The sequence below is a fragment of the Sinocyclocheilus anshuiensis genome, unplaced genomic scaffold (assembly GCF_001515605.1).
Source record: "Sinocyclocheilus anshuiensis isolate Anshui unplaced genomic scaffold, SAMN03320099.WGS_v1.1 scaffold532, whole genome shotgun sequence".
Taxonomy (NCBI): Eukaryota; Metazoa; Chordata; class Actinopteri; order Cypriniformes; family Cyprinidae; genus Sinocyclocheilus; species Sinocyclocheilus anshuiensis.
In genome coordinates, this window is record NW_015555819.1 from 689,567 (window position 1) to 704,701 (window position 15,135).

The 15,135-nt window shown below is 38.2% G+C and overlaps 2 protein-coding genes across 2 annotated transcripts in view; one reads left to right on the plus strand and one right to left on the minus strand.

Annotated features, from left to right (window-relative positions):
- Positions 1–12,405, plus strand: part of LOC107675301 (ras association domain-containing protein 8-like) — a 20,069-nt gene extending 7,664 nt beyond the window's left edge. Inside the window, exons 2-5 of the mRNA XM_016469602.1 lie at positions 2,608–2,812; positions 6,915–7,879; positions 10,293–10,437; positions 12,250–12,405. Coding sequence (XP_016325088.1) covers positions 2,710–2,812; positions 6,915–7,879; positions 10,293–10,437; positions 12,250–12,371 — 1,335 coding nt within the window. The 5' untranslated portion in view covers positions 2,608–2,709 and the 3' untranslated portion in view covers positions 12,372–12,405. The remainder of the gene's footprint in view (positions 1–2,607; positions 2,813–6,914; positions 7,880–10,292; positions 10,438–12,249) is intronic.
- A 68-nt stretch (positions 12,406–12,473) lies between these two features.
- LOC107675257 (cytosolic 5'-nucleotidase 1B-like) overlaps positions 12,474–15,135 on the minus strand; it is a 3,815-nt gene continuing 1,153 nt past the window's right edge. Inside the window, exons 4-6 of the mRNA XM_016469537.1 lie at positions 14,450–14,572; positions 14,162–14,325; positions 12,474–13,967 (exon numbers count right to left, since the gene is read on the minus strand). Of these exons, the coding sequence (XP_016325023.1) occupies positions 13,713–13,967; positions 14,162–14,325; positions 14,450–14,572 (542 nt within the window). The 3' untranslated portion in view covers positions 12,474–13,712. The remainder of the gene's footprint in view (positions 13,968–14,161; positions 14,326–14,449; positions 14,573–15,135) is intronic.

A 15,135-nucleotide genomic window follows, 5' to 3' on the forward strand; every position in this document is an offset into this window, starting at 1 on the left:
AAGATATAATAAAATATTTACAAAAATGTGAGGGGTGTACTCACTTCTGTGAGATACTGTGTGTGTGTGTGTATATATATATATATATATATATATATATATAAAGCTTTAAATAGGATTTTTATACCATATCAAAATTCTTGATGCACTGAAATTTCATAATTTTTGTTACCAATTTCAATATCAATAAAAAATAATACTAGCCTAAGTAAAAATAAGCTTACTGAAGACAAGTAAACAGTCACAAATTAGGCTACAACAGAACAAAGATCATAAAAAAGGGCCTACTTGAAAAACGTAAAGCACTGAATAATAAATATATTGTATAAAGAAAATGTGCAAATAGACTGAATAGTCTTCACTGTATAAATTCAGTATACATTCATTATTTATTTTACAAAAGTGATTCAGTGAAGGACAGCAAGTAATTTTCTTTCTGATGTTTGATTTACATTATCAACACAAATGGCAACAGCAGCTATATTAGGCTGCATTATAGTTCACCCAAAAATTAAAATTCTGTTGATGTTCTAAACCTGTATGAGATTCCTTCATGCTGTTGAACACAAAACGATCATTCTTCAAAATATCTTCTTTTATGTTGAGGAGGAAAATGAAATTCATAGAGGTTTAGAACAATTTGAGGGTAAGTACAGTGGTGTGAAAAAGTGTTGGCCCCCTTCCTGATTTCTTATTTTTTTGCATGTTTGTCACACTTTAATATTATAATTTACTGTTTCTGTAAAGTGATTAAAATAAGGCCAATATTATTGATAATGAGAAATAAAGTCACATTGTCACATACTATATAAATAGTCAAATTGTGAGCTAAAAATAAAACCAAGAATTACGAGAAATAAAGTCACAATTACCCTTTTTTCACTTTAAAAACAGGCTTTCAATAGTTCCTGCCCTTGTAAATGGACTCAAACTTATTTTGTGATTTTATTATTGTGGATCTCATTCTCAGTTCACTATTCATTTAGAGGCAAAAATGGGCTCTTATGAACTGCTAACATGGATGTGGAGAGCTCTGTATATTCTGGTTAACTCTGCTGTGTTTTTGAATTTTGCTCATTTGTTTTACTCCGGTTTTTCTGATTGGTGAAGCTTGATTTATGTTGAATGACTTAGATATCCCTCCCACTGTTTGCTTTGGTTCATTATTGCACTTTCTTCAGCAATTCTGCAAGTGGACCTTACACCAGTCTTATGGTGTGTTCACACCAAAAGCGAAGTGAATATTTGCATCGCGTTACTTGCTCTAGATTACTCGCAGGATGTTTTTCGCGTCACATAAGCTCTTTGCTAATTGGCTTTCATGACAACGCATCATGCATATTTTCCACAAGCAGTTGAAATTTTTCCACTTGCACCGAAGACACGATTGAGGCGAATATCGTGAATATCGCAAATATCGAATTCAGTTCTATTCGCATCTTTGCATGCAATCTACTCATTCAAATACTTAAATTCGCTTTTGGTGTGCACACACCATTAAGATTCTTTTACGTCACAGTTTGTGTAATATTTTCTTTGCTGAGAGAATAAACTGAGATCTTGTGAATTTTCTCTGCAAAGCCGAAGATTTGCTCAGGCGTGCGTGGTTGCCAGCCCTTCGTTTTAAAATTGTACCTGTTCACAGAAGTGGGAGGAACATAATGTCAGGTCCAGCTGGTCTCACTGTATCCAGCAGGACGTCCACACTGCAGCCAACTCTTTTTCATGTCATCCTCCTCCTCTTCACACCCTCGGCACACCTCCACAAAAAGCAGATTCATGGCCAATTCGTGTCTTAGAAAATATGCTATTTTGGGACCATGTGTGAGCTGTTGTTTCAAAGAGACTGAATCATTTTTTAGACAGCAGTATCTTGTTTCAGAAGAAGTGCTGATTGTTCAACTAGTCAGAGATCTGAGGAAGGAAATGTGTCCATCTGGAAGCACAGAGGTCTCCTGCTAATAGCACAGTCATTTCCTTTTACAAAGCTTTCCTGATTAGGAAAGGCTCTCATTATAACTCGTCTTTGTTCCTAGACGGATGCATTTCAGATTGTTGTAAAGTTAATGGTTATTTGTTTAAGCTAAAAAAGGTTAGAAATTTGTATATAGAAGTTCTTTTAATGGCTTTCTAACCACAAATGCCACTTTGTAACCTCATTAAAAGTAAACATTCAGCTGAGAACAAAGAGACAGAACAAATCTTGTGGGAATAAATCATTTGCATTTACAGAAGAAAATAAAGCAGATGTCAAGAAAAGAATGTAAAGAAAGATGTAAAAAAAATGTCATCATTTACTTACCCTCGTCATTTCATACCGAATTAGTGGTCTTCTGCTGTTAAACAAAAAATAACACCATAAGTGATCCACATGTGCGCTATATTTCAAGTCTTCTGGTGCCTCAAAATAGCATCAGAACATACTTGCTAAATGAAACACCAGCCAGCAAGGTGTCTTTGACTTAAAAATACAAATTTAACAAAAAGACATTCAAAAACACAAGATTGAATTCATTTCAGACGCCCACACTTATTAGTGTGGCAGAAGGCAGAGAGAAGTGTATATCATTCCCAGGTGTTTCCTAACCCGTGTTGTGGTTGTTGCAGAGTTGCTGTGAGGGGGGTGACGGCTGTAACACTGGACCCCTGGAGCAGGACAGTATGACGTCACAGACCAGCAGCCCCAGATCCTCCAGAGATTGACCCAGGATGGAGCTGAAGGTGTGGGTCGATGGAGTTCAGCGCGTGGTCTGTGGGGTCACAGAGGCCACCACCTGCCAGGAAGTGGTCATCGCTCTGGCTCAAGCAATTGGTAGGTAGTGTCAATTTGAAGTTGCTCTTTTAAAGGTGCTGTATGTAAGTTTTTGACTCCACTAAAGCATAAAAATACAATAATATATTTGCAGATATTTAAGAAACATGCCAAGTTAACACTTGTTTATCTGAAAAACAATGCTAGTCAGTTATTCTCCTTTGAAAATGTGCGTTCCGGGCCGGAATGTCGATCTGTTTTGGATTGTGAAACCCGCCCAGTTTACCCAATTGTATTTCGGCACCCCGGGTTGCCAGTTGGCGGAAAACACAGCGTATTTCATTTCATTCATCGTCAAGTGCGCTCGTTCCTGTTGGTGTCGTCAATCTGGCAACCTGCGTGTGCGTCAAGTCTGAGGAGGAGGGGCCGGGGGAAAAAAAACCCTCCAATATTTTGAATTTGGACTGCAATACCTAGTTCAACCACTCGGTGTCAATCCTACATACAGCACCTTTAAAGCAGTCTTTCATATTAAAAAAGAAATTGTATGGAAAAGTGTTGGCGAAGCTACTTTGAAACTGTAGTTTGTCAAGCTACAAAAATATTCACAAGGAATAGTTAAACTAAGAATGAAAACTCATTAATCACTCACCCTCATGTCGTTCAAAACTTGTATGACTTCAAGGAATAGTTCACCCAAAAATTTAAATGACCCTATGATTTACTCACCCTCAAGCGATCCTAGGTGTATAGGACTTTGTTCTTTCAGACGAATACAGTGCGCTTTTCCCAGATTTACAATGGCAGTGAATGGGGTTTAAGATTTTGAAATCCAAAAAACTGCGTCCATCCATCATAAAAAGTACTTAGCATGGCTCCGGGGGGGTAATAAAGGCCTTCTGATAGTGAATCGATGCATTTGTGAAAGAAAAATATCTATATTTACAACTTTATAATCCACAATCTCTAGCTTTTGCTAACTTTCGTGGCGTTCCAGCGGATGACGTAGGCGTAGTATAAGCTCCGGTGAGAATCTGCTAGTTTACAGCAAAGGAAAGCCAGTCTCCTCTTGGCTTATATATCGAAATCTTCCGATATTTTTCTTTACAGTTTTGTACTTCTAAGTCGTGACCGGTGTTTTGTTTTGCTCTCTCCTCTGCACTTGTGTGTTCGTCACTTCTCACCTGCGCTTACGCTACGCTACGTCCTACATCATCCGCTGGAACGCCACTCTCTCGTGAACATGCATGCGACAGTTATCGGACGCTAGAGATTATATTTTTCTTACACAAACACATCGATTCACTTCAGAAGGCCTTTAGGGGTTGTAAACTGAGAAACCAAAATCCCCTTGATCTTTTGACATATAAGAGGTGCTGTTCTATTAAAAACAAAATAATTGTACTATTAAAAACATCCTGTAAGTTTCAGAACTGAAAACTTTCTTGTTAGTCTAAAAACAGCTTATATTAAAGCCACTCTGCCAAAACAACAGCTTGTGGAATGTACTACTCTATGATGTAAAACTGAGGTGGCTAAACAACCACCTCCGCAGAAGAAGATCAACGCCTGCCTGTACATCGCTGCCTCTTTAGCCCCACTCACGGATTCGTGCACGTAGTGTAAATAAAGATGGGGCGAACGCAAATCTATGCAGAAACCAAACGATAAAGATCTTTATCGTTTGGTTTCCGTGCAGTGGAAAGTTGTGGAAAAACAGTCTTTGCATTTCCTTCCTTCTGATCTGAACATTAGGAACATTTTTTATTATTTTGAATGAAGATCCAGACCACGTCAGAAAGAACTTGGTCCTTTGTTCACTTCATTTTACCACGGATTCGTTTACAAACTAGGCACAATCCGATGCAGGATTTTCAGAAAGATTGAAAATAAAAGACAATGCTGTGCCGACTATATTGGATCCGACACTGATGAAACAAGTGTGAGTAACTGTTTTCATTACATGATTACTATTGCTTTGTCTGTTATTACAAATTGTTTGATATGTACTGAGTATTTATGCATTTTTAACCTAAATCGCGGCATACACAATCATATCAGTGGGCATTTACTTCCGAATCTACAATCCGCCGCACCTCTTCAAACGGAGCATTCTGAGGAGCGGGGTTAAAAACAGGACAGAAAATAGCCTATTACTTCTGAATTGTGTTTTATGATGTAAAAATCTTGATAACATTATAAGTGGACCTCAGAGAACGGTACAAAATAAAAAACAAATGAAATGAGTACTACTCAAATGAGTATGTAATTCAATTAAATGAATCGTCTGAACAAACTTATTCATCAAAATGATTTAGACATCCCAACACACAAGGAGTAACACAATATGACACAAAAAACACTGATAAACAATTCTGTCATGCTACTGCTATCTTTTAAAAAATTGCTCTTTACTGGAAAAGAACTTCTACTACCAAAAAGCTGTGCTTCTATTTTTGGTTGGTTACTCCCCAGCAGTGGCATGGAAGACTTAAATCATGGAAGCTATAGTTGCTAACACAGATGCCATACATTTTGAGTAATGCTGAAACCATCTGGCATTGAGGTTGATTGAGTAATCATCATCCATTTCATAATGAAAAAGAAGATTAAGTATCGGAGAGTTTGTTTTGGCTTTCCAACAGCTTGAGACTAGTTTAACAACTTGTCTAAAGACATCAGGCATATTTTAAGGAATTTAAAGGAGAGGGCGCAAATAATCTACAAAGCTGATTTCAGTTAATTACATCACCAGTGGAACCCAAAGCACTTTGTTTTTGATGCAAACCTGTCTTCGTTGACGTCATCGTTTGATTCTATTTTCAGCTGCACTCAGACTGGTACAATCTAAGGGCCCCCTCTTGTATTAGTGAGAAACGCACTGGCGCAACCAAAGTGCCCGCTGACATGGAAAATCTGACTCATTCTACTGAAAGAAAAAACTCTTAAGAACACCTCAATCCTCTTTGACAGTTTTGAAAGTAATTTGTATGTTTTTACTGGGGGAAGAAAGTATTAAAAAAAACATTGCTCGCTGTTTCAAATGTGTATCTTTAGATGAAGTGCACTAATTTTATGAAGAAGAATTATTCTGTCATTTTGCCCTTAAGCAAATTATATGGTAGTGGAGAAGAACAGGAAATGATGTGCGGAAGAGGGTGGAATGGGATTGGGAAAACATCCCTAATATATTTGTGTATTCACATAACGATATAAGTCAAATCATAACAGATTTAAACAAGAATTACAGTGTTTTTTTTCCCATTTAAAAAGGTTTTACAGAAATAAAGTAATACTACTTTGGCAAAGTGTTTATAATGATGTACACTAACATAAGATTGTAAATCATACTGTTTTCATTTACAAATTGTTGCTTTAGCATGATGCTAAGGTCAATTTTGCAACATATTAGTCAACAAAAATTTGTTGAGAGCACCTAACAATTAATTCACCCCAAAATTAAAAATTCTGTCATTAATTATGCATCCTCATGTTGTTCCAAACCCGTAAGACCTTTGTTCATCTTCGGAACACAAATGAAGATGTTTTTGATGGAATCCGAGAGCTTTTTGACCCTTCATAGACAGAAACGCAACTACCACATTCAAGACCCAGAAAGGTAGTAAGGACAACGTTAAAATAGTCCATGTGACATCAGTGGTTTAACCGTTATTTTATGAAATTACAAGAAAACCTTTTGTGTGCAAAGAAAATAAAAATAACGACTTTATTCAACAATTTATTCCGTGTCAGTCTTCGACGTGCGTTCACGAGAGTATCACGACGGATGCGTGTGGTGCTGCTGACGCAAGAGCCGGCGTTCTGATGTAGAACGTCCATCTCTCTTCGTTCATCATCTGTATATTCTGGTTCAAATAAGTAAGGCTGGGCAAAAAATTGCAAGTCATTCTCTCGAAATCTTAAGACATGTTTACTTCAAACATGTTTTATGTACAGTGTGCGTCTTCTGCTTGTAAACAAGGCACAGCGCATCCAGTTTCTACATCAGAACGCCAGAAAGACTGACATGGAAGAGAAGAAATTGTTGAATAAAGTTATTATTTTTGTTTTCTTTGTGAAATTTCTTGGTGAACTATCCCTTTAATATCTATGGCTTGTTGGTAGTCTTGTTCAGTACTGTAATCATTGTTCTTTTTTATAGGTCGCACAGGACGGTATACATTGATTGAAAAATGGAGGGACACCGAGCGACATCTCGTTCCTCACGAGAGTCCGGTGGCCTCTCTGAACACTTGGGGGCAGTATGCCGGTGACGTGCAGTTTATCCTATACCGTACTGGTCCGTCTCTCAATGAGTACCCCTCAACCGAAGGTCTGAATCCTCGGGGCCCAGAGCGTGGCTTGCATCGGCAGAGCCTTCCGTTGATGGCCAAGCTCCGAGCTCCGGGTGACCGTTCCCTCCGTCGGCGCGAGCCACGGCGCAAATCTCTGACCTTCATCGGTGTGCCCCGCAGTCTGAGGGACATCCTTAGTGGAGGCAGGCTCAGTGACGGTAGTGCCAAACAACGAGAGGTTTTAGTGAGAAGCGCTCACAATTCACCATCAATGTCCCCTCGGTTATCAGGCCACCGCGTGGAGGATATTACCCAACTGGTGAGACTGCAGAGGGAGACACTTTTGGTTCTAGACAGCAGGATAGAGGCGTACGAGGCAGAGCTTCGAATGTTGACTGAGAAAAGAGTTGGACTAGAGGACGACGAACTGTATGTGAAGATGACAGAGGAAGTTTCAAGGTTGGAAAAGCAGGTGCGAAGGAACAAGGTGGAGATTGAGGAAGAGGAATTCTGGGCAACCGAGCTCGAGATCGAGCGGGAGAGCGAGAGGCAGCTGCAGGAGCACCTCCAGGAGTTGAGCAGTCGGTTGCGCGGCTGTGCGGCGGATCTGGAACAGCGGCTGATGTCTCTGCAGGGTGTAGAGGCAGGCATAGATGCTCAAAAGCAACATAAGGAGATCAGAGAGAGCCAGCAGGCCAGTGAGGGGGAAGTGAAGGCTAGACTTCAGAGAGTGAAAGCAGAACTCAAGGCTCAAGCTCAACACACGGCCCAGCTTGAAAACAGCTCAAGAGCAGTGGAGCGTTCACTGACTGAGTCATGCAAGAGACTGCAGGTACGTCAAGTCTCACAAACAAAAACTTGAGTAATCCATATGAAATTTTGAAATTGAAGACTGCAGTGGTAATCACTGGTCTTGTGCCAGAGATTATTATTAAAAAGATAAGCATTGCTTTTCACCAGTATATGTTGTGTTGGCTGCAAAGAAGTCTACAATACCTGGATAAAACTATTAACTATAGCTGCGTTCCACTCCACTTTTAGACACGCACTCACGAACTTCCCTAACCACTTCCCCTTGGGGGAATCCCCACTGCCATTTTGAAGTGCATTCCACTTCGCGAAGTGGATGAGGGAAGTTTATATGGACAGACCCTCGACCCCTCGATTTTGACCGAGGGAGCGAGTCTGCTTCATATGCACACTTCAGGCCGCTCCATAGACCACAATGCAACATGATTGTGACGTCATTGCAGATCTTATCCCCACCCCAAACAACTCTATAATATATAAATGATGTTTTATATATTTATAACAGTCCAAGCATACCTTTATACTGTACATATAGAATGCTGTACCAAACAAATTTGTAAGGGGAAAAATGTAAACAAAAGGGCTTAGGAAGTTCCAGTTCAGCCCATTGCAAGGGTTCCGCCTGTAGTGGGCACCCATGCAACGTAATCAATGACGTACATTCGAGTAAACAACACGGAGGGAAGTTTGTGAGTGAAGGGCATAAAAAATGAACTGGAACGCAGCCTGTTTCTGTCTATTTCAGTACCAGTTGTTTGATCCCCCATTAGTACCTAGAAGTAAAGGCTAACATACACTACAAAAAAGTTTGCTCTAATTTGCAGTCTGGATGAGTTGACACTATTTGCCGAAAGCTGACAAATGTCAGAGCCATTCTTCAGATTTTGGCCAGTTGGAGTTGACTGATTTCTCGCAGTGATCAATAGCTTCAGACCATGATTCCATCAAGCTGAAGGATATCAAACACTTTTGATATTTTAAGCTGATTTTTTAAATACTTATCATTTGTCATCATTTGGTACGGTGTGATCTTTATTTAGTTTTTTTTGTGTATGATGTCCATTTTTTCTTCTGTAATCATTTACAGAGTTGGCAAGTGAATGATGCCTAGTGTTTCAAATCTATTCAGATTTTAAAGGGGTCCCATTATGCTCTTTTACAAAGTCTTGATTTTGTTTTGAGGGTGTACTAGAACAGGCTCTCATACTAGGTTGTTCGAAAAACACATTATTTTTCACATATTTTACATTATCTCAGTCTGTCATGAATGGCTCGAATAGTTCCTGTATCAAATGAAGGCCCTCCTTCTGAAATACGAAATGTGCTGTGATTGGTCAGCTGGGCCAGTGTGTGCTGTGATTGGCTGCACTCGGCGCCTGGTCGGGAAATATCATGCCCCCTTACCATAGCCATAAGGTAAAGCCGCAGTGTAAATATTGCATCAAAATCAAATCAATTTGAGCCCGATTTAAACCCGGATGATTGTAACCACTCTAAGTTCGTCTGCCTTGGGAAAGCTAGCGTGTCTCCGACATAGTGATAACACTCGTTGCCTTCTCTAGTGCAGCTCAACCAGGTTTCGTCCCATTCGTCGAGCTTTGTGATATCACAAATCCCGGAAAATATGCGTTGTAGTCCAAACGAGTCGTTCGTTGTAGTTTTTGAAAAGTGATTTAAATAAAATATCTCCTTTTGAAGTGTACTTTGTAACTTTGCAGATCTTTTTTATGCTCAAACAGCAACATTACAGACTAACTAAAGTTGAAAAAGTGGAAACGCATAATAGGACCCCTTTAAAAAGTCATGTAGTATGTTTCGGTCTTAAGTTTGACGTCATGACATGTTGACAGTGGTGATTAGCTGATGGCACCACAAGAATCAATGTGCAAACATTAGTCCTTCTCCTTCATTAGCGACTAGCCTTAGCTGTGATTTCAAAGGCAGCAGGGAGCATTTCCATTTCACGCTTTTAAGAGCCATCCAAAAATATCTGCATCTACCAGCAGGGACTAACTCGACCAGTCTAAAAAGCCAAAACTTGACTCTGTGGTTTCCTCCACAAGGCTTCTTAAGTAGTTAAACCAGCAAAATGTTGATGCAGGTTGACTAGCCTCAACAAATGGCAAATGAACAACATAGCTGGTTGGAAGTACACTTAACTAAAGTTCCAAACCAGCACTCACTAACAAAGAAATTCATGCTGGTCTTAGCTGCTCTTTTCAGAAGAGTTCAGTCTAAAACATTTCTCACTTCTTGCGATTGTTGTAAATGCAAAAATGACACATCTGTTTAGAATCGTGAGCTGATTTTGTGGGAGTACATTGGAACATTGTTACTGTTTATAGCCAGTTGTTACTGCATTGCTGCAGGCTGAGTGCCAGTTGCAATACTACACAAACATTTCATTAGCACCTTCTCCACCCTCTTTCCACCAGGAGAGTCAGTATGAACTGGAGCAGCTTACCAAAGAGTTGAGGCAGGTAAACCTACAGCAGTTCATACAACAAACAGGCACCAAAGTCACTGTTCTGCCCGTGGAGCCTGGCGATGATGACTCCAGCAACACAACTGATTATAAAGGTATTATTTTTACTGACAATATATCTAAAGCCCCAGGGATATGCTCCATACAGTGTGGATTCTGTTAGGACTCTGTTGGCGTGAATGAAAAAAATGTTGATGCAGGTTGACTAGCCTCAACAAATGGCAAATGGTGAACAACATGGCTGGTTGGAAGTACACTTAACTAAAGTTCCAAACCAGCACTCACTAACAAAGAAATTCATGCTGGTCTTAGCTGCTCTTTTCAGAAGAGTTCAGTCTAAAACATTTCTCACTTCTTGCGATTGTTGTAAATGCAAAAATTACACATCTGTTTAGAATCGTGAGCTGATTTTGTGGGAGTACATTGGAACATTGTTACTGTTTATAGCCAGTTGTTACTGCATTGCTGCAGGCTGAGTGCCAGTTGCAATACTACACAAACATTTCATTAGCACCTTCTCCACCCTCTTTCCACCAGGAGAGTCAGTATGAACTGGAGCAGCTTACCAAAGAGTTGAGGCAGGTAAACCTACAGCAGTTCATACAACAAACAGGCACCAAAGTCACTGTTCTGCCCGTGGAGCCTGGCGATGATGACTCCAGCAACACAACTGATTATAAAGGTATTATTTTTACTGACAATATATCTAAAGCCCCAGGGATATGCTCCATACAGTGTGGATTCTGTTAGGACTCTGTTGGCGTGAATGAAAATAAGACCTCAACCATAATGAGTAATAAGTCCATTTTACAAGTGTCATTAATGACCAGCGCCAGACCACATCTGCTTTTAATTTAGTGCAGTGCCAAGTAAGTTTTCACTTACACATCTAGCAAAAAACTGCAGGCCCATGTAGGACAGAGTTAAAAGCTTTTGCGTGCTCCTGCTTCATCAGTGCCGTGACAGATTACCGTTGCAATGATTGACTCAGCGGTCTTGCCTCTGTCATTTACTCTGTCGAGTACAAAAATCTGTTATTTCTTTCTGACTTTATTGACGTCAAGCCTGGATGAAAAATAACATTGCCGTTGCAAGCCTTCTGTTTGTAGATGTCACTGACTTCAAAGTGCTTTTCCTGTTATTGTTTATATTACTAATCCAAAGTGCCACCTTGTGGTTAGAGTTGGTATTGTACGTGTTATTGGCCAAACAGTTTACAATATCCAAAGGCTTGGCTACTTGGTTAATTAAAAAGGCTAGTTTGAATATTAGCGTACTGCCTACTGAATACAGTCTGAATCTGATCAAATAATGAGTCAAAATCACAGATGGTATTATTTCCAGCTCATTCGTCACACTAGAAATAAGTAAACTGCACTGCATTGTGGATACAGCATTGTGCTCGGTTGTATTTGCATATTCTACACTCTAAAAAATGCTGGGTTAAATACAACCCAGTGCTGGGTAAAATAGAGACAAACCCAGCAATTGGGCTGTTTTGACCCAGCGGTTGGGTTAAATGTTTAACCCAACCTTCTGGGTAGTAACCCAACCGCTGGGTCAAAACAACCCAGTTGCTGGGTTTGTCCCTATTTTACCCAGCACTGGGTTGTATTTAACCCAGCATTTTCTAGAGTGTATGCATTCAGAAAATTGGCATTACATGCATTGCATCCATACTATATACCACAGGAATAGTAGTATGGTGGTATGATATTCCAAACAAGCAACTGTTATTGGAATTAAGCAAAGATCTATGGAAATATTTGGTCAAGACTACACTCATTTTGTTTGTATTCTTAAGTTCTTCCTAGCATATATAGTTAAAATGAGCTTTACAATCCCTGTAAGCAGAATGAGATATTAGACAAAGTTCTTTAATTAAATTGTTTTCTTTCATTTCCCAGACTTTGCTGCATTAACTGGCTCATTGAAACGACCGGGTTTATCTCATCCAGTGGTTGGCAGCATCCATGGACTCCATAGTCCAATCTCCTCAGGTTTAAATCCTGAGGGCATCTATGTCTAAGGACCACTTGGTAGTATTTCAAATTTTTTTTTTTTTTTTTAAATGAATTAATTTTCTAATTATTTCTAATTAATTTAGTAAATATTATTTAAAATGAAAATAAATCCTCTCCATATACAGTATGTTTGAGACTGAATACATTTTATTTGATGCTACTTCAAGCAAAACCGACAGCCGATTTGCTCAGCATGAAGGAGAACTTTCAGTTTTCAGTTCCCTATCATAATACTTGATCTTGATCACGAAGAGCTGCATACCATTTCAAATACAAACCATAAGTATGTTGATTTTCATATGTATAGTATCATTGTAGTGTCTAATATTAGAAAGTGATATCTGTAACCTTGTCACATAAAAAAAAACTAGTAGATGAAGGATGAATTACTTTGGAAGCATAAATATATTTTTGTATTCTTATTTTAGCCACATTTGTATGAATGTGCAACATTCACATTTGTGTTTACTTTTAGTGGAGATCAATCTGATCCGTAATAGTTTTTAAAAAAAAAATTTTTTATACATTTCATACCATGGTTGATTTATCAATTTGTGTAAGTGTTTTACTGTTGAGCCAAAGACAATCACTTATTTTAGTTGCAATATGTTACTGCATGACTGCAAAATATTGTACTCCTCGCTTTAATTTTGCCAATGTCATTATTGTTGAAATATGCATAAATGTAACTGATACTGCTTGAAAATGTACTTTTACTCTTAAAGGAATAGCTCACCCAAAATGAAAATGTTCACTCATATTCGAAACATTATGACTTGGGAGATATTAAAAAAAAAAAATGTTTTAAAGGAATTTTCATTTTGGGTGAACTATATCTTTAATATTATATATTTGTTATATATAATTTGTTGAAATCACAGCTGTTTAGCTGAAAGTAGTGCCTTTCTGAAATTCAACCCAAGCCATGTTAGGATCAACTTTAACGATGGTGCAAGCATGCTGACTCTGTGAATTCGATTATATAAAATATATTATGACGTTTTATGCTCGGACTTTGCTCATATGGTGTCTTCTAAATATGGCTGCATTTAATTTCAGTAGATTTTGGGGGTATTTAACCTTGTTTTTAATGTTTTCCTACAGTCAAGCATGTACTATAATTTGAAACAAATGTAAACATAGAAAAGCTTCATACAAACCCCTAAAAAAATCTATATATAGTACTGTGAATTACTATTAAACCCTAATCACCCCATATGGATGCTTATTTTACAACATAAACCTTTTGAATAAAATATGCAAAGTCAAGTGTAACAGCAAGAGAATAGAATTGGCACCTGATTAAAAGAAAGGTAAGCCACACACGTGTGTCCAGCTTAATGCTACTAACTCATGTTGAGAAGGCCACCGTCCCACAGTATGTGGGGTTTAACTACAGCCAGTATGGGGCTGCAAGGAGCTCCAGCCAGACAAAACGCCTCGTCCACATCCAGACCCCATTCCCGAAGAGTTTTCAGGGCAGATGCACAGACATTTCTAGAGCCCCACGACGTTAAGACACAGGTACAGAGAGGGCTGTTCTCTTGCCCAAACCTCCTTCTCATCTGACCGATCAGAACGGCAAACTCCTTCATGCAGATCTGGTAACATAAGACTAGATTAATATGACTAATGAAGCTTAAAAAAACAGTACTAGACCAAAAAAAAAAAAAGAAAAAGATTGTTGCGTAAATACAAATATTTCATAATTTACCTTTGCTGTTTTGATGGTCTCTATTTGGGTTTCACTGAATCCAAAAGATTGTTGCGTAAATACAAATATTTCATAATTTACCTTTGCTGTTTTGATGGTCTCTATTTGGGTTTCACTGAATCCAAACTCTGAAAGACCATCAAGTGAATCCTCAGAGAAACCGATAACGTCACCAGAGAAAATGACCTTTAGCTGATTGAGGACATGATCATCAGCCTGATCGTACAGCAAAGCAGCTGGAATTCCTAAACTCAACAAAATGTGCAAACATAAACTAATGTGTATTAATGCAAATATATATATTTTTTTAAATCATGCATTAAAAAAATATTTTAAAACGACTCGTTAAATGTTCATGAAGTGATCTACCTGTATGCAGAGCTTCATAGACATCATCCCTTTCAGTAGAGAGGAACAGCTTAACTTTGTTTGACTGAAGAGTATTTATGAGTTCTTCCTTTTTGCAAAAGAAAAATTTGCCAATTTCTAGACCTAATGATAGAAAAAAAACAATGCAAAATAAGCACATGTAAAAAAAACACAAAAAATGCACATAAGCATATCATGCTTAATAAGAATTGCATAAAAACGGAGTATACAAAAAAAACACATTTTTAAGCATTTAAGAAAAAAATATCCCATGTTTGTTTATTATTATTGTGAGACAACTTAAATATTTTTTGATAAATTATTGTCCAACAAGTAACATAAAAATATGATTTTTAAGCACATTAAATATATCACCTGCCATAAAATTGTGATTCCAATCTGTCAAAACCTTTCATATTTTATAGCTTGTTTTTTTCATATAACGTTTCATAAAAAAAAAAAAGAAATACTAAGCATTTAAAAGAAAAATTAGGAGCACCTTTGACCACTTGGAGAGAGAAAAAAAAAATTTTTTGTCCCTATTCTATATCTATGCAAGTGCTGTATTAAAATAGCCTTACCAAAATGAACTTACCATAATGCTTTACACTCTCATCCATCTTCATTTTGATTTCTTCTGAACACTCCTTTGAAATGAGGATCACTTAAAAAAGTAAACAGTCGGA